This window comes from Nerophis ophidion, linkage group LG14, assembly GCF_033978795.1.
Source record: "Nerophis ophidion isolate RoL-2023_Sa linkage group LG14, RoL_Noph_v1.0, whole genome shotgun sequence".
Taxonomy (NCBI): Eukaryota; Metazoa; Chordata; class Actinopteri; order Syngnathiformes; family Syngnathidae; genus Nerophis; species Nerophis ophidion.
Window position 1 is genome coordinate 39,630,133 of NC_084624.1, and position 26,938 is coordinate 39,657,070.

At 44.8% G+C, this 26,938-nt stretch overlaps 1 protein-coding gene across 2 annotated transcripts in view; it reads left to right on the forward strand.

The window, feature by feature from the left end:
- The window catches only part of LOC133568669 (disco-interacting protein 2 homolog C-like), a 114,688-nt gene that overhangs the window by 59,386 nt on the left and 28,364 nt on the right, over positions 1-26,938 (forward strand). For both annotated transcript variants that reach the window (XM_061920744.1, XM_061920745.1), the window contains exons 2-9: positions 3,188-3,259; positions 3,341-3,451; positions 5,862-5,987; positions 6,085-6,450; positions 17,008-17,163; positions 17,291-17,410; positions 17,552-17,749; positions 26,799-26,890. In XM_061920744.1, coding sequence (XP_061776728.1) covers positions 3,188-3,259; positions 3,341-3,451; positions 5,862-5,987; positions 6,085-6,450; positions 17,008-17,163; positions 17,291-17,410; positions 17,552-17,749; positions 26,799-26,890 — 1,241 coding nt within the window. The remainder of the gene's footprint in view (positions 1-3,187; positions 3,260-3,340; positions 3,452-5,861; positions 5,988-6,084; positions 6,451-17,007; positions 17,164-17,290; positions 17,411-17,551; positions 17,750-26,798; positions 26,891-26,938) is intronic.

Here is a 26,938-nt window from a genome sequence, read left to right on the forward strand (position 1 = left end):
ATTAAAGACATAGACCCCAAATTCTGTGGAAACGGATATTGATGCTAACTTTGTCCACTCAGTGCAAAGTGTGTGTGTGTGTGTGTGTTTGTGAGCTACTGAAGCCTGTTGCTCAATTCTCAAACTCTAATTTTTAAACCCATAAAGTTGTCAATTTTTTGTGGAACATGATTCCCGTATATCACCTGGGAACTGTCCCCTATGTATATCACAAGATATCTGTAATTGTGTGGTGATATCTTTTTTTAAGATGGCGCTGCTATAGTGGCTGCATCTTGCAGAAGCTCTGTGCTTGTGTATCCACGCGTGTGTTCTTGTCATGTTTGTGTGTTTTGCCTTTTGGATCAGGCTCCTTTGGAACTTTGCAACAAGGGGTGGTACTATGTTGGCCTCTGCGCTGCTTTTTGGTTCTTTTATTTTATGAACTTATGGATCCGTCTTGGAGATCCATGGACATGTCTGGACCGGTGACCAGCTGTTGCCTTTCTGCCACACCGGAGTTTTTGTGGACAGATCGGAGAAGATGCGGAGGAAGAGACGGGGCTGCGTGATGGACCTCGTAGAGCCCTGGCTGAACTGGTGTTTATCGGACACTTAGGTCTCCCTTGACAAATTCTTGGACATTGGGGGTTAGTGGGCAGCCTTGGACAGAGTCGGTTCTCTTGCTTGCTTTGTTGGGTCTTTTCCTGTGTCTAGCTTTGCTGCCGTCCCCCCCTCCAGCAGACGATTGCGGGGAGCACCGAGGTGGCCTTCTTTCCTGATTGTTGGGAGAGCGATATAAAAACAATTATTCAAGAGCCACATAGGCTCTTGAATAGATGTTTTTTTTTTGTGTTGTTTGTCTATAAATGATGCAATCGTATGTGCGCAACATGTATCATTTATATAATTGTTTTAAAAAAAAAATTTGTAGCTATATGTAGAAAAAGCTCATCTGAAGTAGCAGCTGGTTGCATCAGGTCTTTTCTCCTTTTAATGTATTTTATATATTTGTGATCTTTAATGAGATGGCAACTTGTCCAGGGTTTACCCCGCCTTCCGCCCGAATACAGCTGAGATAGGCTCCAGCACCCCCCGCGACCCCAAAAGGGACAAGTGGTAGAAAATGGATGGATGGATGGATGGATGGATGGATGTTTTCCTTTTGTTTTCATGGCAAGATTACGCCATGGTACTGTGCTCTCTCGCAGTTGCGTTTTTCTTTCTTTCTTGCACTAAACAAAAAGGGAACAGTCTACCAAATCTAATTCCTTGAGTATTAAACATACTTGGCCAATAAATCTGATTCTGATTCTAAGTTTACCTGTGCCGCCAGAAGAATATGAATGTATGGGTAACACTGCTGTCAGCGTGTGAGGATGGGGTAAAACAGAGATATTTGGTTTGTGGCATAAAAAAATGTGGGCTATTTTGCGTTTTTAAATCCTTTGTGATAGATTTACAGGTGATGGTTTAATTTTGTGTCGTCATGTAGAAGTGGCTGGTTGCATCAGCTCTGCTAATTTAATGTCTTTTATGTCCTTTGTGTTCTTTGATGTTTGATGTTTCCCTCTTACACACATGTAAGAGGGATGTGTACTATGGCTATGAGTTGTTTTTTCCCTTGGCCTCAGTCTGGACCCCCTCTCCAGGGGCCCGGGCTTAGACCGATTTATTTTATTTTATTTTATTTTAATCTTTAATTTTTTTCTCCCATTCCCCCCATTTGTTTACCTGTATCTCGCCTTTTTTGTAACGGGCGCCGGAAGTTGGCAGACCTGTCAGCGATCCTGTTCTGTCTCCCTGTAATGTTTGTCTGATCTTGAATGGGATTGTGCTGAAAATTTAAATTTCCCCTCTGGGATATAAAGTATTTCTGATTCTGATTCTGATTCTAATTGTGGCGGCCCACCATATTTAATTAAATCATTGTACCCTGAAATAAAAACTTTAAAGATTATTTTTTGTAAATTTTTCCATAAATGCTTGCCCTTGCTTTAGTTGTGCTTACAACATTTTATCCACTGGAATGCATGAGAACAACTAGAACAGTGGTGTCATCCGGCCCACTGGCCTTGACTTTGAATTATGAATTATCTATTAGAACCGGACCGCAAGCCACAGCCGCCTGCTGTTGTTTTGCACGCACCAATACTCCATCAGTGTTGGTGCTAGGAATTTTCAAAATGGAGTCCCAGGGACCCCATCAAGTCATAAAAATGGGGTCCCACAGTAAATTTTTGGGGTCCCACTTTTTTGTAACAGTTTTGAAAACAAATGATAAGGTACGCATTATCCTGTTAGATCTCACATTCTATATTGTGTTATCTGAAGAAGGTTGTCATACAAATTAATTCATTAAAAATAAAAATACAGAAGAAAACATACATTTTTATGCATATGTAAATGTATTCATTCACCTTCTTATTTCCTTGATGGATACTCCGGCTTCCTCCCACCTTCAAAGACATGCACCTGGGGAGAGATTGATTTGCAGCATTAAATTGGCCCTAGTGTGTGAATGTGAGTGTGAATGTTGTCTGTCTATCTGTGTTGACCTTGCTATGAGGTGGCAACTTGTCCAGGGTGTACACCACCTTCCGCCCGATTGTAGCTGAGATTTGCTCCAGCACCCCCTGCGACCCCGAAAGGGACAAGCGGTAAAAAATGGATGGATGCATGGATCTAAACTTTACCGCTGCAGCTTTTTTTTCCTATATTTTTATTGTATTATTTTCAGAATGTGTTTGTTCCATTTTGGCAAAAGTAGGACAAAGAAAACAATCTGAAGTTGCCATTGTTTAGCGTGCTCCTGGTTTTCATTGACTTATCGTATCAGAGGACTGGTGAGTGCTGGTGTACATATAATGAAGTGACTGCTGCGGCTGTTTAAATTATGCTAAGGGTCAGGTTTTCCAAAAAACGTTATTTGAAACACACTGGGCGGTAAAACAAACGCCTCCTTATTGAGCTGAGATGGGGAAAAGTGCTGACAGGACCTCTCCATGGTCTGTTTCTCACCTCAGCCGGCACGATGAGTCAGCAACTTTGGAGCGCACTTGCAGGACGTTCTCACACTCAGTCATGCTTGGTGTGTGGGCATGACTCAGCATTATAGGGTCAAAGATGGCCACTTGTGTGTTTGAACTCATCTTGTTTGAGAAGATGGAAAGTTAAAGTTGTCTTCTTCTTCTTCTTCTTCTGTCAGGTGACATCACACAGAAAGGTTATGAGAAGAAGAGATCCAAGCTGATTGGAGCGTATTTCCCACAGGGCCCAGGTGAAACACGCTTGGTAACTTTGAGAGATGAATGTGATGTCGTGAAATGCAAGAATCCTTTTTTTTTTATCGTCCGCACAGCCATGGATCCTTCCACGGGCCAGGAGAGGAGAACACCAGCCACTCCGTCCTCGTCCTCGCGCTACCACCGCCGCCGCTTGTCTGGTTCACGGGACGAACGCTACCGCTCAGGTAAGACGTTTTTTAGTTCAGTCTCCGGTTTAATCTGCGGGCTTGCAAAGATGTGTGGGAAACGATTCTGTCTAATCCCTCCCAGCTGTAGAAACGCACACCGTTAAATCTTGCCCCTCAGCAGGGATTTTGTCTGGATTATTTCAGTTGAAGGTGAAATATTCTCACTTCTCGCTCAGCATAGCACTGCTGGTCAACGTGGGTCAGTGTTAGCAACAAATGTGCAGAGTTGTGTATGAAGATAGTATGGCCAACTCGGTTTCAGGCGATCTCCTTATCGATTGGTCAAAAGGTACTCACATGACTGCAGGGCGCCCTGACTGCTACTAACTTTGAGCTGATACTCGTTAGTTTAACAACATGTACAAATGCCTTGTTGCGCAGCATAGGGCTGCTCCACCCGCGACAATTGCAGAAAGCTTTTTACATCGCTCTCCCAACAATCAGGAAAGAAGACAAGTATGGGATGCGAAGCTAATACAAATAATAACATAAGAAAGGAACAAAGCAAAGAGATGGTTGGACAAAAACAGACTATCTTTGAATCTCAGTAAAACTATAATAATGATATTTGGTAACAGTAGACGAGAAAGTCAAACACTAATACAAATAAATAAAGTACTATCTAAATAGACGGGCATTAAAAGAAACCACATTTTGGGCGTGATAACATGACAAAATTTACTGAAAATGTAATAAAAGATATACAACATAAAGTGGCAAGAAATATGTCAATAATGAATAAAGCAAAACAAATTTTGGACCGAATCAATCAAGCTTTATTGCAGACTCCAACGTCCAAGTAGACGTACAATCACATAAAGTACATGAAACAAAGAATAAAGTATAAAAGGCATTATCACATAATATTAAAACATTGTAGATTGTCACTGGAGGCATCAAAACTATGAATGAACATATGTGGAGTTATGTGCTCCACATGTATGTTATGTGTAATTGAAAACATGTTTTATATTTTAGTTTCTTCAAAAAAGCCACCCTTTGCCCTGATTATTGCCTTGCACACTCTTGGCATTCTCTCGATAAGCTTCTAGAGGTAGTCACCTGAAATGGTTTTCACTTCACAGGTGTCATAGTTTTGATGCCTTCAGAGACAATCTACAAGGTAAATAACTAGTCGGGAAAATAAATAAAACACATTGAAATGAGAAGGTGTGTCCAAACTTTTGGCCTGTACTGTATGTATGTGATGTATTAATATAATGTGTATATATTCCTCCCACCTCCAAAGACATGCACCTGGGGATAGGTTGATTGGCAACACTAAATTGGCCCTAGTGTGCGAATGTGAGTGGGAATGTGGTCTGTCTATCTGTGTTGGCTACGTGATGAGTTGGCGACTTGTCCAGGGTGTACGCCGCCTTCCGCCCGAATGCAGCTGAGATAGGCTCCAGCAACCCCCCCCGCGTCCCTGAAAGGGACAAGCGGTAGGAAATGGATGGATGGTTATATATGTGTACACATATATGTTTAGGCTATACTATATATATATATATATATATATATATATATATATATATATATATAATATGTGTGTATATATATATATATATATATATATATATATATATATATATATATATATATATATATATATATATATATATATATATCTCCATTTCATCCATTTTCCACCGCTTATTCCCTTTCGGGGTCGCGGGGGACGCTGGCGCCTATCTCAGCTACATATATATATATATATATATATATATATATATATATATATATATATATATATATGTAGGTGTGGGAAAAAAATCACAAGACTACTTCATCTCTACAGATCTGTTTCATGAGGGGTTCCCTCAATCATCAGGAGATGATTGAGGGAACCCCTCATGAAACAGATCTGTAGAGATGAAGTAGTCTTGTGATTTTTTCCCACACCTACATATTGCGCTCTACCACGGTATCGAGCACTATTCTCCGGATAATCCAATCAAGACATATATATATATATATATATATATATATATATATATATATATATATATATACACACACACACACAGTATATTGTTATGAAGTTTAGTAGTGTCAACAATGCTGGGGATACTTACTGATGTGTCAAATCACATATTGCTTATCCAATGCTTTCTTTGAACTCATATTGAGCCAGCAAGACTAGAAAAATGCTATAAAAGGGCTAAAAACAAATATAAAGTGCACACAATGGGTGGATGAAATGTTCGTGCACTGAGACAAGGTGTGTACACCAAAGCATATTTGTTTTCTGTCTGTGGTTTGTAAATCGAAACACACAAACCGAGGTTCCACCGTAATAGAAGAATGTTGTGGGAGTTTCTTGTGTCGTTTTATGAGAAATTGTGTGAATCACCTTTTCAATGAATGAATCCAATACGACACATTGATTGATGCGCTGTCCCAGATGTGCACACGGAGGCGGTGCAGGCGGCGCTGGCCAAGCACAGGGAGAGGAAGATGGCGGTGCCCATGCCTTCCAAGCGACGCTCCCTGGTGGTCCAGAACTCCATGGAGGCCTACACACCGCCAGGTACGCCACATCCTTCATCTCCTTCACCTCTTCCACCAACCTTTTTTCCCTCAACTTATTTTCCCGTAAACTTGCATTGTCTGTCTTTCCTTCTCAGACACCTCCTCTGGGTCCGAGGACGAAGGTCACAACAACGCGGAGGAGGAGGGCGAGGGAGGGGACGGCGAAGAAGAGGATGGAGGAGGAGGAGGTGGTGGTGGTGGCGGCGGCGGAGGAGGAGGCGGAGGCGGAACAACATCCAGCCTGGATGGCAGCATCAGCATGGAGCACTGGATCAGTCGCGCCATCCACAGCACCTCCTCCAACACTACCTCCTCCACTGCCTCCTCCTCCTCCACTCGCAGCGGGGGCAGCGGGGCGGCACACGCTCGTCTGGCCGAGGTCCTTGCGCAGCACGTGCACATTTCGGCCCACCAGCACCACCTGCGCCTTCACCATCAGCACCACCAGCACCACAAAGCCGGTAAGAACAAACGGCCACACAACTTCCGCTTTTTCAGTCCTCCCCACTTGGTGCATAAATGTGAAAGGAATACAAAAAAAGTCAAACCAAGTCCTCCTTTTAAGCACTTAAGGGATCATGAGAGCATGATTGAGTATCCCTCTCTCTCATGGAGGTTATTTGTTTATTGATGTGAGCGATTGTGCGTCACGTGACACATGCAGTCTGCTCACGTCGGCCCCGAGAGCAGATGGTGGTGGAATGTTATTTCTTCTTCTTTCACGCTGCCTCCTTGCAATCTGTCCTCCCATCAAAAACACAGCCAGCAAGAATTTCAGCTCAAATATTTCAGTTACTCACGACGGTGAAAGTCTGAGTGTCACATGATCACTGCGTCAACACGGCCCACCGGAAAACTTGATGCTCCGATTTTGTTCAAGTGCTTCACTTCACTGCATAGTCTTTGTTGGAGCCTAAATCCCACAATTAGGGGCCGGGATGTTGGAGCCTATCTATATTATTTATTTATTAATTGTTTTGACAGTCTAATCCAGGGGTAGGGAACCTATGGCTCGCGAGCCAGATGTGGTTCTTTTGATGACTGCATCCGGCTCTCAGATAAATCCCAGCTGACACTGCTTAACATGCTAAGTAATGAATAATTCCACTTGTAATCAAAGTGTTAAAAATAACGTTCAAAATATAAAACATGCTCATTAATTTTAATCCATTCATCCTTTTTTCAACCGCACTTGTTCAAGAAGTTGCATTGCTTGTTCAGAAAAAGAAGCTCCAGTTTATGTTGGATTGATGCTCCTTCTTTTGAAGTGATTTATTTATTATTGGTTAGTTTAGGGCTTGCCCTCCTGGGCGTTCTTCAGACCACCAAGCACCGACATAAGAGCCTGTTTCAGGGTTTTATTATTTTTGTATTTTTCAATAAGTCTCTCAGTTGCTTTCCAGCAATTGTCTTTTTCTCTTTCGTTCTCGCTCGTACTCTGGCTCCAGCCCCAACCGCGTCCCTCCTCCGGGCTGCTGCTTATAAACAGAGCGACTGGTGTAGATAACAAGGCCCAGGTGAGCCATCAACACACATGTCGCTGATTTCGAGGCCGGTCCTGGCAACACCCCGCTTCGCTGCAGGCCCGCAGGCCACACCCACTCCACAGTTAGCTTTAGAATAACAATGTTATTACAAAGAAAAAAAGACCTATTATACTCTAGAAATGTTGGTCTTACTTAAAACTGCACGCGTTTAGTTCTGTTCAGTGTTTAAAAAATACTATATGGCTCTTACGGAAATACATTTTAAAATATTTGGCTTCTTTGCTCTCTCAGCCAAAAAGGTTCCCGACCCCTGGTCTAATCCAATAATGCCAATGATGATGTTGATTAATTATTGGATGTTTTAGATGGATTATGATTGATTGATTGTGTTCAGCTGCTCACCCTCCTTCTGCTGAGCCACTTCCTCCTATGATTAAGAAGACAGGACAGCTGGGCGCTCCCTTTGTCTGTCTGTCATTCTGAAGGAATGAGGAGTGAAATAATTTGTTCACCACTAAATAAGTTATTTTGATTATGTAAAAAGTCAACCACGGAGAATATTTTTTGTTTGTAAAAATAAATTATCAACATTTTGAATCTAGAAATATCTCCGCGAGTGCTTATTAAGACATTTAGTGAGTCATAAACCTCCTCCTCAATGCTACTCGGCTATCTTTATTTTTATTTTTTCGAAACTTTTTTGGAACGCGATAGTAGCCGTAACAGTCTTCCTTTGACCAAACTTTGTGCACCAAACTTGAGCTGGAACAACCTTGGATTCTTATGCATTGGGTTTTGTCCAGTATTACTAATTAGCTGGTAGCTAGCCCCATCCATCATCCTCCGCTTATCCGAGGTCGGGTCGCGGGGGCAGCAGCCTAAGCAGGGAACCCCAGACTTCCCTCTCCCCAGCCACTTCGTCTAGCTCTTCCCGGGGGATCCCGAGGCTTTCCCAGGCCAGCCGGGAGACATAGTCTTCCCAACGTGTCCTGGGTCTTCCCCGTGGCCTCTTACCGGTTGGACGTGCCCTAAACACATCCCTATGGAGGCGTTCGGGTGGCATCCTGACCAGATGCCCGAGCCACCTCATCTGGCTCCTCTCGATGTGGAGGAGCAGCGGCTTTACTTTGAGTTCCTCCCGGATGGCAGAGCTTCTCACCCTATCTCTAAGGGAGAGCCCCGCCACCCGGCGGCGGAAACTCATTTCTACCGCTTGTACCCGTGATCTTATCCTTTCGGTCATGACCCAAAGCTCATGACCATAGGTGAGGATGGGAACGTACATCGACTGGTAAATTGAGAGCTTTGCCTTCCGGCTCAGCTCCTTCTTCACCACAAGGGATCGATACAACGTCCGCATTACTGAAGACGCCGCACCGATCCGTCTGTCGATCTCACGATCCACTCTTCCCCCACTCGTGGACAAGACTCCTAGGTACTTGAACTCCTCCACTTGGGGCAGGGTCTCCTCCCCAACCCGGAGATGGCACTCCACCCTTTTCCAGGCAAGAACCATGGACTCTGACTTGGAGGTGCTGATTCTCATTCCGGTCGCTTCACACTCGGCTGCGAACCGATCCAATGAGAGCTGAAGATCCCGGCCAGATGAAGCCATCAGGACCACATCATCTGCAAAAAGCAGAGACCTAATCCCGCGGCCACCAAACCGGAACCCCTCAACGCCTTGACTGCGCCTAGAAATTCTGTCCATAAAAGTTATGAACAGAATCGGTGACAAAGGACAGCCTTGGCGGAGTCCAACCCTCACTGGAAACGTGTCCGATTTACTGCCGGCAATGCGGACCAAGCTCTGACACTGATCATACAGGGAACTGACCGCCACAATAAGACAGTCCGGTACCCCATACTCTCTGAGCACTCCCCACAGGACTTCCCGAGGGACACGGTCGAATGCCTTCTCCAAGTCCACAAAGCACATGTAGACTGGTTGGGCAAACTCCCATGCACCCCCAAGAACCCTGCCGAGAGTATAGAGCTGGTCCACAGTTCCACGACCAGGACGAAAACCACACTGTTCTTCCTGAATCCGAGGTTCGACTATCCGGCATAGCCTTCTCTCCAGTACACCTGAATAAACCTTCCCGGTAAGGCTGAGGAGTGTGATCCCACGATAGTTGGAACACACCCTCCGGTCCCCCTTCTTAAAGAGAGGGACCACTACCCCGGTCTGCCAATCCAGAGGTACCGCCCCCGATGTCCACGCGATGCTACAGTCTTGTCAACCAAGACAGCCCCACAGCATCCAGAGCCTTAAGGAACTCCGGGCGGGTCTTATCTACCCCCGGGGCCTTGCCGCCGAGGAGTTTTTTAACTACCTCAGCAACCTCAGCCTCAGAAATAGGAGAGCCCACCACAGATTCCCCAGGCACCGCTTCCTCAAAGGAAGACGTGTTGGTGGGATTGAGGAGGTCTTCGAAGTATTCCCTCCGCCGATCCACAATATCCGCAGTCGAAGTCAGCAGAACACCATCCGCACCATACACGGTGTTGATAGTGCACTGCTTCCCCTTCCTGAGGCGGCGTATGGTGGTCCAGAATCGCTTCGAAGCCGTCTGGAAGTCGTTTTCCATTGCTTCCCCGAACTCTTCCCATGTCCGAGTTTTTGCCTCTGCGACCGCTAAAGCTGCACACCGCTTGGCCCGTCGATACCCGTCCACTGCCTCCGGAGTCCTATGAGCCAAAAGAACCCGATAGGACTCCTTCTTCAGCTTGACGGCATCCCTCACTGCTGGTGTCCACCAACGGGTTCTGGGATTACCGCCACGACAGGCACCAACAACCCTGCGGCCACAGCTCCAATCAGCCGCCTCGACAATGGAGGCTCGGAACATGGTCCACTCAGACTCAATGTCCCGCACCTCCCTCGATACATGTTCAAAGTTCTTCCGGAGGTGGGAATTGAAACTCTCTCTGACAGGAGACTCTGTCAAACGTTCCCAGCAGACCCTCACAATGCGCTTGGGCCTGCCAGGTCTGTCCGGCATCCTCCCCCACCATCGCAGCCAACTCACCACCAGGTGGTGATCAGTAGAAAGCTCCGCCCCTCTCTTCACCCAAGTGTCCAAAACATGAGGCCGCAAATCCGATGACACAACTACAAAATCGATCATGGAACTGCGGCCTAGGGTGTCCTGGTGCCAAGTGCACATATGGACACCCTTATGTTTGAACATGGTGTTTGTTATGGACAATCCGTGACAAGCACAAAAGTCCAATAAGAAAACACCACTTGTGTTTAGATCCGGGCGGCCATTCTTCCCAATCACGCCTCTCCAGGTTTCACTGTCGTTGCCAACATGAGCGTTGAAGTCCTCCAGTAGGACAAGGGAATCACCCGGGGGAGCACTTTCCAGTACTCCCTCGAGTGTACCCAAAAAGGGTGGGTACTCTGAACTGGTGTTTGGTGCGTAAGCACAAACTACAGTCCCGTCCCCCCCCCCGAAGGCGGAGGGAAGCTACCCTCTCGTCCACTGGTTTGAACTCCAACGTGCAGGCTTTGAGCCGGGGGGCAACGAGAATTGCCACCCCAGCCCATCGCCTCTCACTGCCGGCAACGCCAGAGTGGAAGAGAGTCCAGTCCCTCTCGAGAAAACTGGTTCCAGAGCCCTTGCTGTGCGTCGAGGTGAGTCCGACTATATCCAGCCGGAACTTCTCTACCTCGCCCACTAGCTCAGGCTCCTTCCCCCCCAGTGAGGTGACGTTCCACGTCCCAAGAGCTAGCTTCTGGAGCCGAGGATCGGACCGCCAAGTGCCCTGCCTTCGGCTGCCGCCCAGCTCACAATGCACCCGACCTCTATGGCCCCTCCTATGAGTGGTGAGCCCATTGGAGGGGTGACCCACGTTGCCTCTTCGGGCTATGCCCGGCCGGGCCCCATGGGGACAGGCCCGGCCACCAGGCGCTCGCCATCGTGCCCCAACTCCGGGCCTGGCTCCAGAGCGGGGCCCCGGTGACCCACGTCCGGGCAAGGGAAATCTGAGTCCATTTTGTTGTAATTCCATAGAAGTCTTTGAGCTGCTCTTTGTCTGATCACTCACCTAGGACCTGTTTGTCTTGGGAGACCCTACCAGGGGGCATGAAAGCCCCCAGACAACATAGCTCCTAGGATCATTGGGACACGCAAACTCCTCTACCAGGGTAATGTAGCAGCTCAGAGAGGAGTAGCATAGCATGGAGCTACATTTGTATTTTCCTGGGATGCGTCTCAAACACAGTCGTACCTCAACTTACAAGTTTAATTGGTTCTGTGATGGAGCTCTTTACTCAAAACACTTGTATCTAAAATCATCCTTTCCCCTTGACATAAATTGAAATAACTTTAATTGGCGCTTGGCCACCAAAAATGGTACAATTTTAAGAGTTGTTATATTTTAGCGACTTTTAATAACTACATTTTACATCATAACTATTGTATAAAAGCGATACAATGTTATGTAGTACAAACAACTACGGTAATTTTATAAAGTAATGTAATAATCCATCCATCAATCAATTTTTTTAACGCTTGTCCCCTTCAGGGTAGCAGGGGGTGCTGGGGCTTATCTCAGCTGCGTTCGGGCGGTAGGCGGCGTACACCCTGGACGAGTCGCCACCTCATCGCAGGGCAAACACAGATAGACAGACAACATTCACACTCACATTTACACACTAGTAATAATATACAGAATTTACCTTAGAGAGTGGATTTCTACGGTATCTCCTTCTAGCTGTTGCTGATGGGTGTGTTTGACCGAGAAGTCCACCGTTTGGATATTATTTTACCATTCTTGGCTGGCGTGAGTTTCCTTCTGCTTCAGTATGCTGCAGACAAGCAGTGATACACCTAAATTGCTTTCAAAAACTGTCATGTTTTTGATTATTTATTTCTTTAATTCAATAAATATCATTCACTCCTTCTTTTCAGTAATGTCCTTGACTCAAAAAAACAACAACTTCGATCTCTAGGTATTAGCTAACGCTAGCAAGTAAGACTAGATGTTTTGGTCAGGTCTTATGAGGTTCAACGTGACATTTGCTACGACAAGTAATGGAATGCTTTTAACTTGAATTTTTGCTTGTAATTTAAAGAATAACAATTAACTGAGAGACAACTCTTTTAAAACACTCTTAAGATGAGATACCACTATGCTGGTATTAGTACATCAGGACTATTCAACCACATAATGAAGAGGGCCGCAGTTTCAAGAGCCCAAGGGCTCAGGGGCCAGACATCGAAATGTGGATGTTTTGTCAGAAAGTGTCTCCGCAGGTTATAATTATTTGAGACTGCAATTACTTAATTGCAAAGTAAACATATCGGCTTTCACCCTGCACTGTCAGTAGATTCATTATTCAGCCCTCGCTACTCGTTTTCAGCATGTGCTGCTTGTTCAGAAAAAGAAGCTCCAGTTTATGTTGGATTGATGCTCCTTCTTTTGAATTATTTTCCTTCCTCACTTTTGTTTCTTTACACTTCTTCCTTCATTTAGGTTTGTTAGACTGAAAATATAAACATCAAATAAACAAAAGCATAACGTCCATTGTGTATTTTGTATACAATATATCCACTGTGTATTTAACATAAATAAAATAGATGTTTTAATGTTAATGTTAAAGTACCAATGATTGTCACACACGCACTAGGTGTGGCGAAATTATTCTCTGCATTTGACCCATTACCCTTGATCACCCCCTGGGATGTGAGGGGAGCAGTGAGCAGCAGCATTGGCCGCGCCCGGGAATAATTTTTGGTGATTCAACCCCAAATTCCAACCCTTGAGGAGTGCCAAGCAGGGAGGTATTGGGCCCCATTTTTATAGTCTTTGGTAAGACTCGGCCGGAGTTTGAACTCACCGATCTCAGGGCTGACACCCGAACCACAAGGCCACTGAATATATTCACACAATAAGCTACACGTTTACACATACAGAAATTAGACAACATTCACACACCAAACATTGCACACAGTGTATTTGACTTATCACTATTAAACTGAGGTGTAGCGTTCTCACCTTCTACTGGTCAAATTTGGCGCTACTTACTCTCAGACAAAAACAGCACAACCAAGGATACAAAAGACATCACAAAGTCAGCAATTTCAATACAAAACAGGCTAAATATCTTCATCTACTTACAAATGTTTGACCAGGTTTGGTGATAAAATTCACATGCTGCGATTTCTGCCATTGTTGCCATGTGTCTTAATCAATGTGTCCGTCGCTTAAAAGCTCCGACAGAAAGCAATGACTCGAGCACTTGCTCGAGGCCGAGCATTCATACTTTGTTGTCTAGTTTTTGTCATTTATTTTGATGTTTTTGTTAGGGTTGAGTGAGTAGTCTTCTACTTACCACACTGCTGTTTCACTGCGATATGTATGCTTTGCTGTTTCCCCCCGCAGGGTGGCGGAAGTACTGCTATCATGATCAACCTTAGTTTTACTGATTTCATCAAGCCTATTTGGGCGATGTTCGGCGGGCCAAATCAAAAGCTTTGGCGGGCCGGATGTGGTAAACACACATTATGCACTCAAACCTAAGTGCAAGTACACAAGTTCATCAATTTAGAGCTTCTTCAATCAATCAATCAATGTTTATTTGCCTTTCACTTCCTGATATGAATTTGTGGGGAAGATGTAAGGAAGAAGTTCAAATCATCTTAGTCTGCTCTGAGCTAGATTAACGTGTCTACATTTATCTTCCAAGTTGAGAAGGAAGTAAAGATTTAATGCTGCTGATCAAAAAATACATCTGTTCATTTGCACTCTTGCTTAATGTGTGCACCATGGAGCAATTTGGGGATCTTGTAGAAGTTTTTATTGGAGGCCAACTGCGGCCATGATGTCATCCATGGAGCTGCTCTTCGGAATCATCCATGAATCACGGAACATCTGTCGTAATGCTGCAGGCCACGTGACTTGTGGAGCACATGAAACAATCAGTGTCACAGCTAATTGTTGGCCATTGCGTGTACACACACACACACACACACACACACACACACACACACACACACACACACACACACAAATAGTTCACTTCCATACTTACACTTCATCTTTTGAGTACATTAGTGCAGTGGTTCGCAAAGAGGGGTGCGCGTACCACTGGGGGTACTTGAAGGTATGCCAAGGGGTACGTGAGATTTTTTTGAAATATTCTAAAAATAGCAACAATTAAAAAATCCTTTATAAATATATTTATTGAATAATACTTCAAGAAAATATGAATGTAAGTTCATAAACTTTGAAAAAATATGCAACAATGCAATATTCAGTGTTGACAGGCAGATTTTTTGTGTACATGTTCCATAAATATTGATGTTAAAGATTTATTTTTTTGAGAAGAAATGTTTGTCAGAGTTGCCACTGACAGTTTGTTTGTGTTTTAGTTTCTCCTCTGTGTGTTTATTATTTCCTGTCCTTAGTTCCTGTCTAGTGCTCTTATTTTGTCAACTTCCTGTCTTGTTCCCTGAGTGCTGTGTTCCTCCTCAGCTGCAGCTAATTGGCACCTGGCCACACCTGTTTCCAATCAGCCCGCTCCTATTTGTACCTGCTTTGTCTTGTGTCAGTTGTTGGATCATTGTATTGTCATTTGTATTGTCGTTGCCACATGTCACTCTTGTCGTGCTACCGTCATGTCGTTTTGTTACAGCTACTACCTGTCATGTTACATTTTGTTCTGGTCGTCGTAGCGGTAAGCTGTTTCTGTTAGCATTAGTTATTTCCAGTTTTTCTGTTTGCTATTCACTAGCTTCCATGCTAAAGTTCATTTTTGTTTTCTAGCTTCCAGTGCTAGCTCCCTTAGTTTGTTATTCCGCCCACGTGCGTGCTTTTTGTTTGTTCTTGTTTAGTTTTAATTAAATCATGTTTTCATATCCAATGCCTGCCTCCATCTCTGCATCTCGGGGTTCGACAACAACAAATACCTCTGACAGTTTAGAATTAAGTTGATTAATCCAGATGGATCTCTATTACAATCCCCAAAGAGGGCACTTTAAGTTGATGATTACTTCTATGTGTAGAAATCTTTATTTATAATTGATTCACTTGTTTATTTTTCAATAAGGTTTTAGTTATTTGTATACCTTTTTTTCCCAAATAGTTCAAGAAAGACCACTACAAATGAGCAATATTTCGCACTGTTATACAATTTAATAAATTATATTGTAGCGTCCCGGAAAAGTTAGTACTGCAAGGGATTCTGGGTATTTGTTCTGTTGTGTTTATGTTGTGTTACAGTGCGGATGTTCTCCCAAAATGTGTTTGTCATTCTTGTTTGGTGTGGGTTCACAGTGTGGCGCATATTCGTAACGGTGTTAAAGTTGTTTATATGGCCACCCTCAGTGTGACTTGTATGGTTGTTGAACAATGGCGTTTGATTTACATGTGTGCGTGAGAAGTTGTAGATATCTGTGCCGGTATGTCAAGGCAGTGCCTTTAAGGATTACTGGCGATCTGTACCTTTCCCTACATTTATGTGCTCTGCGTCGTTTTAAAGTGTCACAAATTTTACTTATTGAAACCGATACTGATAATCATAAAACCGATACGGATGATTTCCGATCTTACATTTTAAAGCATTTATCGGCAGTCCGATGTTATCGGACATCTTTAAACATAAACAGAACAGATACCCAGAATCCCTTGCAGCACAAACTCTTCCGGGACACGACAATACACACCTTGCTACCACCAAACCCCCTCCCATCTCCCGAATTCGGTGGTCTCAGGGTTGGCAAGTATGGCTGTATTGTCATTTTTACAGTGTAATGTCTCAAGTGCATAGCAGCAGACAGTCCCTGCCCAAGCACGCACGCACGCACGCACACACACACACACACACACACACACATTGTCCAGCTGTTGCACAGACACACAAGACAAACGTTGCTCCGCTCATTAACATGTACCTGCGGCACACAGCTGTGTTGTCATGCAGTCGGCATCCATCCAGGATCCATCTACTTTTGTTTGCTCCTTTCCTCTCCCGGCGCATTCCTGCAGTCTCACTCTCATTGTCATCAGGGTTTTTTTTCCAGAATAATCATGTTGTGGACGTCCACGTGTGTTCATGAAGTAGTTAAAGCCCCACAGGTAGTCTGGATGCTCAAAATGAAGCGAGTTTACCATGAGCCGGTGCAGTTTAAACGACTGGCAGCACTTTTGTTTCATATTTCTTTGATCATATCTACAATGTTGTGTGTTTGCTCAGCCATCAAAAGTGAGTGAGCAAGTTACTATAGCGTCAAAACTGGCAAAATCCTTGCTCGTAAAGCCACACTCTTGGTCTCTTTGCACGCATAGACCCATTTTGCACGCACTCATTTTACATTGGCGCAGCCGTGTTTGTGCACCAATAAGATGGAACGTCGTGAGTCTGGAGAATAAGAAAGACATCGCTAGCGCAAACAGGGTCCATGCGTGCGCAACATGAGTCCGCACATGCATGCAGAGTTTTTACGCGTGAGGATTTCGGCATGGTTTTGTCGCCATAGGGACCTCCTTCAGACACTAATTACACCTTCTTTCCGCCAGAGAACCACTCTACCCCTCAGCCAGATGTTACTGGATACACAAACAGCGCCTCCGTCACTGACAGGATCCAGGCGGAGAAAACCCCTGGCGGCGGCCCCCTGGTCCAGAGACAGACACCAAAGTATGGCAACGCAGAGTTGATGGAGACCGGCGATGGTGAGCATCATGATTAGACAGTTTGCTGCCCTGTTTAGATTTTGGTCACTGACCTTGCGTGTGTGTGTGTGTGTGTGTGTGTGTGTGTGTGTGTGTGTGTGTGTGTGTGTGTGTGTGTGTGTTTCAGGTGTTCCAGTCAGTAGCAGAGTTTCTGCTAAAATCCAGCAGCTGGTCAATACGCTGAAACGACCCAAAAGACCTCCTCTGCGAGAGTTTTTTGTTGACGACTTTGAGGAGCTGCTGGAGGGTAATAAAAATGATTTTATTCCTCTCAATACATCTGACTTTTTTCTCTTTTCCAGTCAGTTCTCTCATCATGAAAGAAGAAAGCGACATACAAACAAAAAAACAACTTCTGCTTTTTTTTTTTTTTTTTTTACCCCCACAGTCCAGCAGCCCGACCCCAACCTGCCCAAAGCCGAGGGTGCCCAGATGGCGACCGTGCAGGGGGTGGAGCTTGGCGTGGTCACCAACTGGCCCCCCTGCCTAGAAGCAGCCCTGCAGAGGTGGGGCACCATTTCTCCAAAGGCCCCCTGTCTCACCACCATGGACACCAACGGGAAGCCACTCTTCCAACTCACGTACGGTCAGTGACATCATCGACGTCTTCTCGCGCCTTGAATCGGTGCTTCTCAAACAGCGAGATGGGAGACGGGGACTTTCAGTATTAGCACTTGTATTCTTCAACAATACACACACCTCCAGCTGGGTGGCAGCAGTTCTTGGATTATTCAACAGACTGACCAGGAAATATGAGCAAGCAGAGTATGTTTGGAGGATTTTGGTGTGGAAAAACTCAAATATGAAGAAGTGGTTTATGTCGCGTGTCAAACTGCGTTTATATTCTTGTCTTCAAAGTTTCTCAGTCCTCAGGTGTACACAATGTAACCTTGGAGAGTTCACAGAAAGGTCATATTATTCCTCCTCTGGGTGTCTTAGTGAGGAGGTTGTGTATCTCCACACACACACATAGACACATGCACACACCTACACCGATGGCAAGGATGGTGATAAGGGAATGTGAGCTCACTAGACTGTGAAATGTTTTTTAGCAGCACTCAGGAGTCCTCCAGACATCACAACCAACATGGTGAGACTGTGTGTGTTTGTGTGTGTGTGTGTGTGTGTGTGTGTGTGTGTGCTGGATCTAAATCTCCATCTTTCCATCTTCATTCCTGCTGTGTCGCCACTCTGACAAGGACAAACGTGTTTCGCTGTTTCATCTCAGCCAGTCAGGCATTGCCTCTGGAGAAGTTCTGATGCTGAAATCTCCCACTCCCCCTGAACTCTACTCAGAACTGTTCTGCCGCCTTACAATAGTATATTGTTCTGGATTTATTTTGACGGTTGTGTATTGTTCAGGATTTATTGTGCTTGTGCCTCACCTGCACATCTGTCAGTCATCACAATATTTGTTGTGCAGAAGAAGCTTTGGAAGTATTTCAATTGTAGTTGAATGTGTGTGAATGCAGATAGCGTAAGGTTTGAATACAACTCTTGGGTGTATACCTGCAAAATGTGTTATAAAAGCTAGCATTAATTAAATTAGGTACAAGACAAAAAAAAATCACATGCAAAATATTTCAAAGTAATTGATACCATTTTAAGGACATTAAAAAATAAAAATGTTCCAATGGTACTTGAGCAATTATGATATCATGATTAAGACAATAGAAAAATGTGTGACTTATACGTATTTTGGAAAACAAACTTAAAAACATCATAGCTCCCTTATTATTTGACATGCAGTAAATGCATAAAATACAAGTCAAATGGATTAGTTAAATAACCCGAAGAAATACACTTAATAAAATACATAAAAACTTGATTAATTTATTATTGTTTAATTAGTTAATTAGCGGAAAGAGCTTACTTACGGAATAGGCATACCGTTTTGAGTTCAAAACTGTGAACGATTTAATAACATCATAAAACACCATTTACAGTCAATATTTGTGCATTAGTATGATACTATCTGACCAAAGTGAAGGTTTTTTGGAAGCAATGTTTCACAATTTTCGTGGAGTTTGAAGGTGGCGGCCACGGACAGATATTTTTAGTTAGCGCAAAACCATGTTCTAATGCTCAGATTGACTTAATACTTCAGGATTATAAGGGCAGATATGTATACAAACTACTTGAAATATAATAAATCAATCAATGTTTATTTATAAAGCCCTAAATCAAAAGTGTCTCAAAGGGCTGCACAAACCACGACATCCTCGGTAGGCCCACATAAGGGCAAGGAAAACTCACCCAGTGAGACGTCGGTGACAATGATGTGGGCACTAGGCGACCGAAAGCAATGGATGTCGAGCGGGTCTAACATGATAGTAAATATAAGAGTTGCAGACTTACTTTCGGGTATTATTTTTTTTACGATCTTAAAATGGAGGAGCTGAGCCGGAAGGCAAAGCTCTCAATTTACCGGTCGATCTACGTTCCCATCCTAACCTATGGTCATGAGCTTTGGGTCATGACCGAAAGGATAAGATCACGGGTACAAGCGGCCGAAATGAGTTTCCTCCGCCGGGTGGCTGGGCTCTCCCTTAGAGATAGGGTGAGAAGCTCTGCCATCCGGGAGGAACTCAAAGTAAAGCCGCTGCTCCTCCACATCGAGAGGAGCCAGATGAGGTGGTTCGGACATCTGGTCAGGATGCCACCCGAACGCCTCCCTAGGGATGTGTTTAGGGCACGTCCAGCTGGTAGGAGGCCACGGGGAAGACCCAGGACACGTTGGGAAGACTATGTCTCCCGGCTGGCCTGGGAACGCCTCGGGATCCCCCGGGAAGAGCTAGACGAAGTGGCTGGAGATAGGGAAGTCAGGGCTTCCCTGCTTAGGCTGCTGCCCCCGCGACCCGACCTCGGATAAGCGGAAGATGATGGATGGATGGATGGATGGATCTTAAAATGAAACATTTTGCGTTCTGATTTTTTGTATTTCCCTTAAATCAGATCCGTAAATTTCAAAGTAAAGGCACTTCTGAGAAATGTGAACTATGTAAGTAACCTCAGTGCTCGTCAGTTAGTACCAAAATAACCCCACTACAGAGAAAATGATGACACACATCATAAACTGCCTTGATCTTAGTGGGCACAAGCCGCCGCTGCAATAAAGATAAGTAGCTCAGCGGCTGATTATCACGTACCTAATGAAACGTCAAATGAATAACATGCAAACGTTAGCATGCGTCAAGTACCTAAATATATGACTTGAGGTATTTACCTGTAAAAATTGTGAAAAAGGCTAACATTCTAACAGTAAGGATCTGTCAAGTACCAAATTATAACTTTGAAATTAGCCATAACAGCTTGCATGCTAACATTAACATATTAAGACTCTGAGGTCTATACCTGTAAAATTAGCCAAAAAAGATAGCATGCTAATGTTGGCATACCTACATGCTAACGTCAACATGCTAAAGTTATCATGCAAACAGTAAGCAATAATAGCTAAAAAAAAAAAAAAAAAGGTGGCAAAAATTTATGTTAGCATGTTAACGTGTTAATTATCTATTTTTATTTTTATTTTTTATTAAATCAACATAGAAAAAACATGACCTGTAACATGACATGTAACATAACCTTTAACATGATCTTTAACATGACCTGTGATATAACCTGTTACATGCCCTGTAACATAAGTTTTGATATGCCCTGTAACATGGTGTGTAACATAAACTTTAACATGACCTGTAACATGGCATGTAACATAAGCTTAAACATGACCCGTAACATGGCGTGTAACATAACCTTTAAGTTGATGTGAAACATAACCTGTAAAATGACGTGTAACATAACCTTTGACATTACCTGTAACGTCAAAGGTTATGTTACACGTCATTTTACAGGTTATGTTTCACATCAACTTAAAGGTTATGTTACACGCCATGTTACGGGTCATGTTTAAAAAATGACGTGTAACATAACCTTTGACATTACCTGTAACCTCCTCTCTGAGCTGCTACCTTACCGTGGTAGAGGAGTTTGCGTGTCCCAATGATCCTAGGAGCTATGTTGTCTGGGGGTTTTCATGCCCCCTGGTAGGGTCTCCCAAGACAAACAGGTCCTAGGTGAGTGATCAGACAAAGAGCAGCTCAAAGACTTCTATGGAATTACAACGAAATGAACCCAGATTTCCCTCGCCCGGACGTGGGTCACCGGGGCCCCGCTCTGGAGCCAGGCCCGGAGTTGGGGCACGATGGCGAGCGCCTGGTGGTCGGGCCTGTTCCCATGGGGCCCGGCCGGGCACAGCCCGAAGAGGCAACGTGGGTCATCCCTCCAATGGGCTCACCACTCATAGGAGGGGCCATAGAGGTCGGGTGCATTGTGAGCTGGGCGGCAGCCGAAGGCAGGGCACTTGGCGGTCCGATCCTCGGCTACAGAAGCTAGCTCTTGGGACGTGGAACGTCACCTCACTGGGGGGGAAGGAGCCTGAGCTAGTGCGCGAGGTAGAGAAGTTCCGGCTAGATATAGTCGGACTCACCTCGACGCACAGCAAGGGCTCTGGAACCAGTTCTCTCGAGAGGGACTGGACCCTCTTCCACTCTGGCGTTGCCGGCAGTGAGAGGCGACGGGCTGGGGTGGCAATTCTGGTTGCCCCCCGGCTCAAAGCCTGTACGTTTGAGTTCAACCCAGTGGACGAGAGGGTAGCCTCCCTTCGCCTTCGGGTGGGGGGACGGGTCCTGACTGTTGTTTGTGCTTACGCACCAAACTGCAGTTCAGAGTACCCACCCTTTTTGGGAACACTCGAGGGAGTACTGGAAAGTGCTCCTCCGGGTGATTCCCTTGTCCTACTGGGAGACTTCAACGCTCATGTTGGCAACGACAGTGAAACCTGGAGAGGCGTGATTGGGAAGAATGGTCGCCCGGATCTAAACCCGAGTGGTGTTTTGTTATTGGACTTTTGTGCTCGTCACAGTTTGTCGATAACAAACACCATGTTCAAACATAAGGGTGTCCATATGTGCACTTGGCACCAGGACACCCTAGGCCGCAGTTCCATGATCGACTTTGTAGTTGTGTCATCGGATTTGCGGCCTTATGTTTTGGACACTCGGGTGAAGAGAGGGGCGGAGCTTTCTACCGATCACCACCTGGTGGTGAGTTGGCTGCGATGGTGGGGGAGGATGCCGGACAGACCTGGCAGGCCCAAGCGCATTGTGAGGGTCTGCTGGGAACGTCTGGCAGAGTCTCCTGTCAGAGAGAGTTTCAATTCACACCTCCGGGAGAACTTTGAACATGTCACGAGGGAGGTGCGGGACATTGAGTCCGAGTGGACTATGTTCCGAACCTCTATTGTCGAGGCGGCTGATTGGAGCTGTGGCCGCAAAGTTGTTGGTGCCTGTCGTGGCGGTAATCCCAGAACCCGTTGGTGGACACCAGCAGTGAGGGATGCCGTCAAGCTGAAGAAGGAGTCCTATCGGGTTCTTTTGGCTCATAGGACTCCGGAGGCAGTGGACGGGTACCGACGGGCCAAGCGGTGTGCAGCTTTAGCGGTCGCGGAGGCAAAAACTCGGACATGGGAAGAGTTCGGGGAAGCCATGGAAAACGACTTCCGGACGGCTTCGAAGCGATTCTGGACCACCATACGGCGCCTCAGGAAGGGGAAGCAGTGCACTATCAACACCGTGTATGGTGCGGATGGTGTTCTGCTGACTTCGACTGCGGATGTTGTGGATCGGTGGAGGGAATACTTCGAAGACCTCCTCAATCCCACCAACACGTCTTTCTTTGAGGAAGCGGTGCCTGGGGAATCTGTAGTGGACTCTCCTATTTCTGGGGCTGAGGTCGCTGAGGTAGTTAAAAAGCTCCTCGGCGGCAAGGCCCCGGGGGTGGATGAGATCCGCCCGGAGTTCCTTAAGGCTCTGGATGCTGTGGGGCTGTCTTGGTTGACAAGACTCTGCAGCATCGCGTGGACATCGGGGGCGGTACCTCTGGATTGGCAGACCGGGGTGGTGGTCCCTCTCTTTAAGAAGGGGGACCGGAGGGTGTGTTCCAACTATCGTGGGATCACACTCCTCAGCCTTCCCGGTAAGGTTTATTCAGGTGTACTGGAGAGGAGGCTTCGCCGGATAGTCGAACCTCGGATTCAGGAGGAACAGTGTGGTTTTCGTCCTGGTCGTGGAACTGTGGACCAGCTCTATACTCTCGGCAGGGTTCTTGAGGGTGCATGGGAGTTTGCCCAACCAGTCTACATGTGCTTTGTGGACTTGGAGAAGGCATTCGACCGTGTCCCTCGGGAAGTCCTGTGGGGAGTGCTCAGAGAGTATGGGGTATCGGAATGTCTTATTGTGGCAGTCCGCTCCCTGTATGATCAGTGTCAGAGCTTGGTCCGCATTGCTGGCAGTAAGTCGGACACGTTTCCAGTGAAGGTTGGACTCCGCCAAGGCTGTCCTTTGTCACCGATTCTGTTCATAACTTTTATGGACAGAATTTCTAGGCGCAGTCAAGGCTTTGAGGGGTTCCGGTTTGGTGGCCGCAGGATTAGGTCTCTGCTTTTTGCAGATGATGTGGTCCTGATGGCTTCATCTGGCCGGGATCTTCAGCTCTCACTGGATCGATTCGCAGCCGAGTGTGAAGCGACCGGAATGAGAATCAGCACCTCCAAGTCCGAGTCCATGGTTCTCGCCCGGAAAAGGGTGGAGTGCCATCTCCGGGTTGGGGAGGAGACCCTGCCCCAAGTGGAGGAGTTCAAGTACCTAGGAGTCTTGTTCACGAGTGGGGCAAGAGTGGATCGTGAGATCGACAGGCGGATCGGTGCGGCGTCTTCAGTAATGCGGACGTTGTATCGATCCGTTGTGGTGAAGAAGGAGCTGAGCCGGAAGGCAAAGCTCTCAATTTACCGGTCGATCTACGTTCCCATCCTCACCTATGGTCATGAGCTTTGGGTCATGACCGAAAGGATAAGATCACGGGTACAAGCGGCCGAAATGAGTTTCCTCCGCCGTGTGGCAGGGCTCTCCCTTAGAGGTAGGGTGAGAAGCTCTGCCATCCGGGAGGAGCTCAACGTAAAGCCGCTGCTCCTCCACATCGAGAGGAGCCAGATGAGGTGGTTCGGGCATCTGGTCAGGATGCCACCCGAACGCCTCCCTAGGGATGTGTTTAGGGCACGTCCAGCTGGTAGGAGGCCACGGGGAAGACCCAGGACACGTTGGGAAGACTATGTCTCCCGGCTGGCCTGGGAACGCCTCGGGATCCCCCGGGAAGAGCTAGACGAAGTGGCTGGAGATAGGGAAGTCTGGGCTTCCCTGCTTAGGCTGTTGCCCCCGCGACCCGACCTCGGATAAGCGGAAGATGATGGATGGATGGATGGATTACCTGTAACTTAGCGTGTAACATAGCATGTACTATAACCTTTAACAACCTTTAACATGACCTGTTACATGACCTGTAACTTACCCTTTAACATTACCCGTAAGAGAGTGTAACATGACCTTTAACATGATGTGCAACATGACTTTGTAACATGATCTGTAACATGACATGTAACACCACCTGTAACATGCTGCGTAACATAACGTTTAACATGACCTGTAACATAACCTGTAAAATGACATGTAATAATACATTGTAACATGACATGTAATAATATGTTGTAACATAACCTGTAACATGACCTGTTATTTGCATGTCATGTAATGTGTGCAGCCAAGGTGGCGTGCGTTAAATCACGTGACATGCACATCAACATAGAAAAAACACACTAGATAGACTTTCAATTAGTGCATCAACCCCCCAAAAAAACCCTCCCTCCCCCATTCACACTCATCCACACCCACTCACACAAAAGGGGTTGTTTCTTTCTGCTACCAATATTCTAGTTTCCACAACATAGACAACACAGTCTGCAAGGGACACAGTCCCTGAAGCACACGATTGTGTGTGCCGCTGGTCCACTAACATTTTCATTAATTACTCATTTTTATGTAATTGTTTTTATATTGTTTTACTTTATTTTTTATCCAAGAAAATGTTTTTTATTTATTTATCTTATTTAATTTTATTTTTAAAAAAAAAGACCTTATTTTCACTAGACCAGCTTGTTAATAAAATTTGATTAGTTTAAAGGGTTTTTAAAACCAGGTCCAGTCCAGATAAATGTCCAAGTCGAGCTTAGCAACATACACCTTCATCCATGTACACTGAAAAATTAGGGAAACAACAGATTGCATATAATTTGTAAACAAAATTACATTTTCAAAATAAGCATTTGTGTAGAGTCCAGATTAGGTCCAGGTCTTACTAAATAACACACACCTTTAATTTTGTACACTCAAAATAGGGAACACAACAAGAGATAGCATATATGTTGTTGTTGTTGTTGTTGCATATCTAGAAATATAATTACATTTTCAAAATAAGCCTTTGTGGACTTCCCATATATATATATATATATATATATATATATATATATATATATATATATATATATATATATATATATATATATATATATATATATGTCTTGATTGGATTATCCAGAGAATAGTGCTCGATACCGTGGTAGAGCGCAATATGTAGGTGTGGGAAAAATCACAAGACTACTTCATCTCTACAGAACTGTTTCATGAGGGGTTCCCTCAATCATCAGGAGATTTTAATGGAAGCATTCACATACAATGGTTTATATAGGGCACAGAGTGGGTGGGTACAGGCAGGCGTAGGGTGTGGTGATTGGCTCATGTGTTACCTAGGAGGTGTTTCCGTCTGTGGCGGCATGTTGAAATGATTTCACTGCGCTTGTTGAGGGATGATAGATCTGTGCCCTCTGTGCCCTATATAAACCATTGTATGTGAATGCTTCCATTAAAATCTCCTGATGATTGAGGGAACCCCTCATGAAACAGTTCTGTAGAGATGAAGTAGTCTTGTGATTTTTCCCACACCTACATATATCTATATGTATATATATATATATATTTTTTTTTGGCATCCATATCGTTTTAAACCATATATCTTTCTAAAGTAAAAAAATATTGAATCAATGTTTTAAAGAAAGTAATACTAAGTGAATATCTGTTTTTGGCCTTAAAAATAAACCTTTTACCGAGTACTATAATTAAATTGACTAAATCATGACTGTCAATGAACTCCTAAAATAACAGAAACCATATCTAGCTTCTTAAACAAACCAATCCTTAAATATAGTTTACGTGTTGACTTTAGGATGCTTGCCACGACTAACATTAGTAATGAGCATCTTAACTCTGGAATGCTTAGAATCAGTTGAGAAATGTGCGATACTCTATGCTAAATAATGTGTCCATTCATTTAAAATGGGAAAAAATGTCCCGGAAAATGTGGAATTCCTGGAAATTGTCAACATTTTTGGAAAAAAAAAAAAATGGTAGCACGTTCGCTTGTGATGAAAGCGCTGAACATTTTGAAAGTGGATGAAAAATGTGAAAGAAGATTCACAATGGTGTATTTATTATTATTATTTTATAAATATATTCTGTGTGTGTTGTTAGGGAAAGTGAAGTTCACCTTTTTATTTTTATTGTTTACGTTCCATTTTGTAGATCTTACGTTCTTCCTTCTGTTGTGTTGCTGTGTTGTAGTGTTGAGACACTTAACAAAATGTGTCACATGTTTTTATTGTGGTAACATCAAGTGCTTGTGTGCCATTGCAGGTAAACTGTGGTCCAGAAGTGTGAAGGTGGCCTACAACTTGATGCACAAACTAGGAAGCAAACAAGAACCTGTCATCAGACCTGGAGACAGGGTCAGCATGCATGAACGATGGACGAATGAGTGAATACGACAATACATG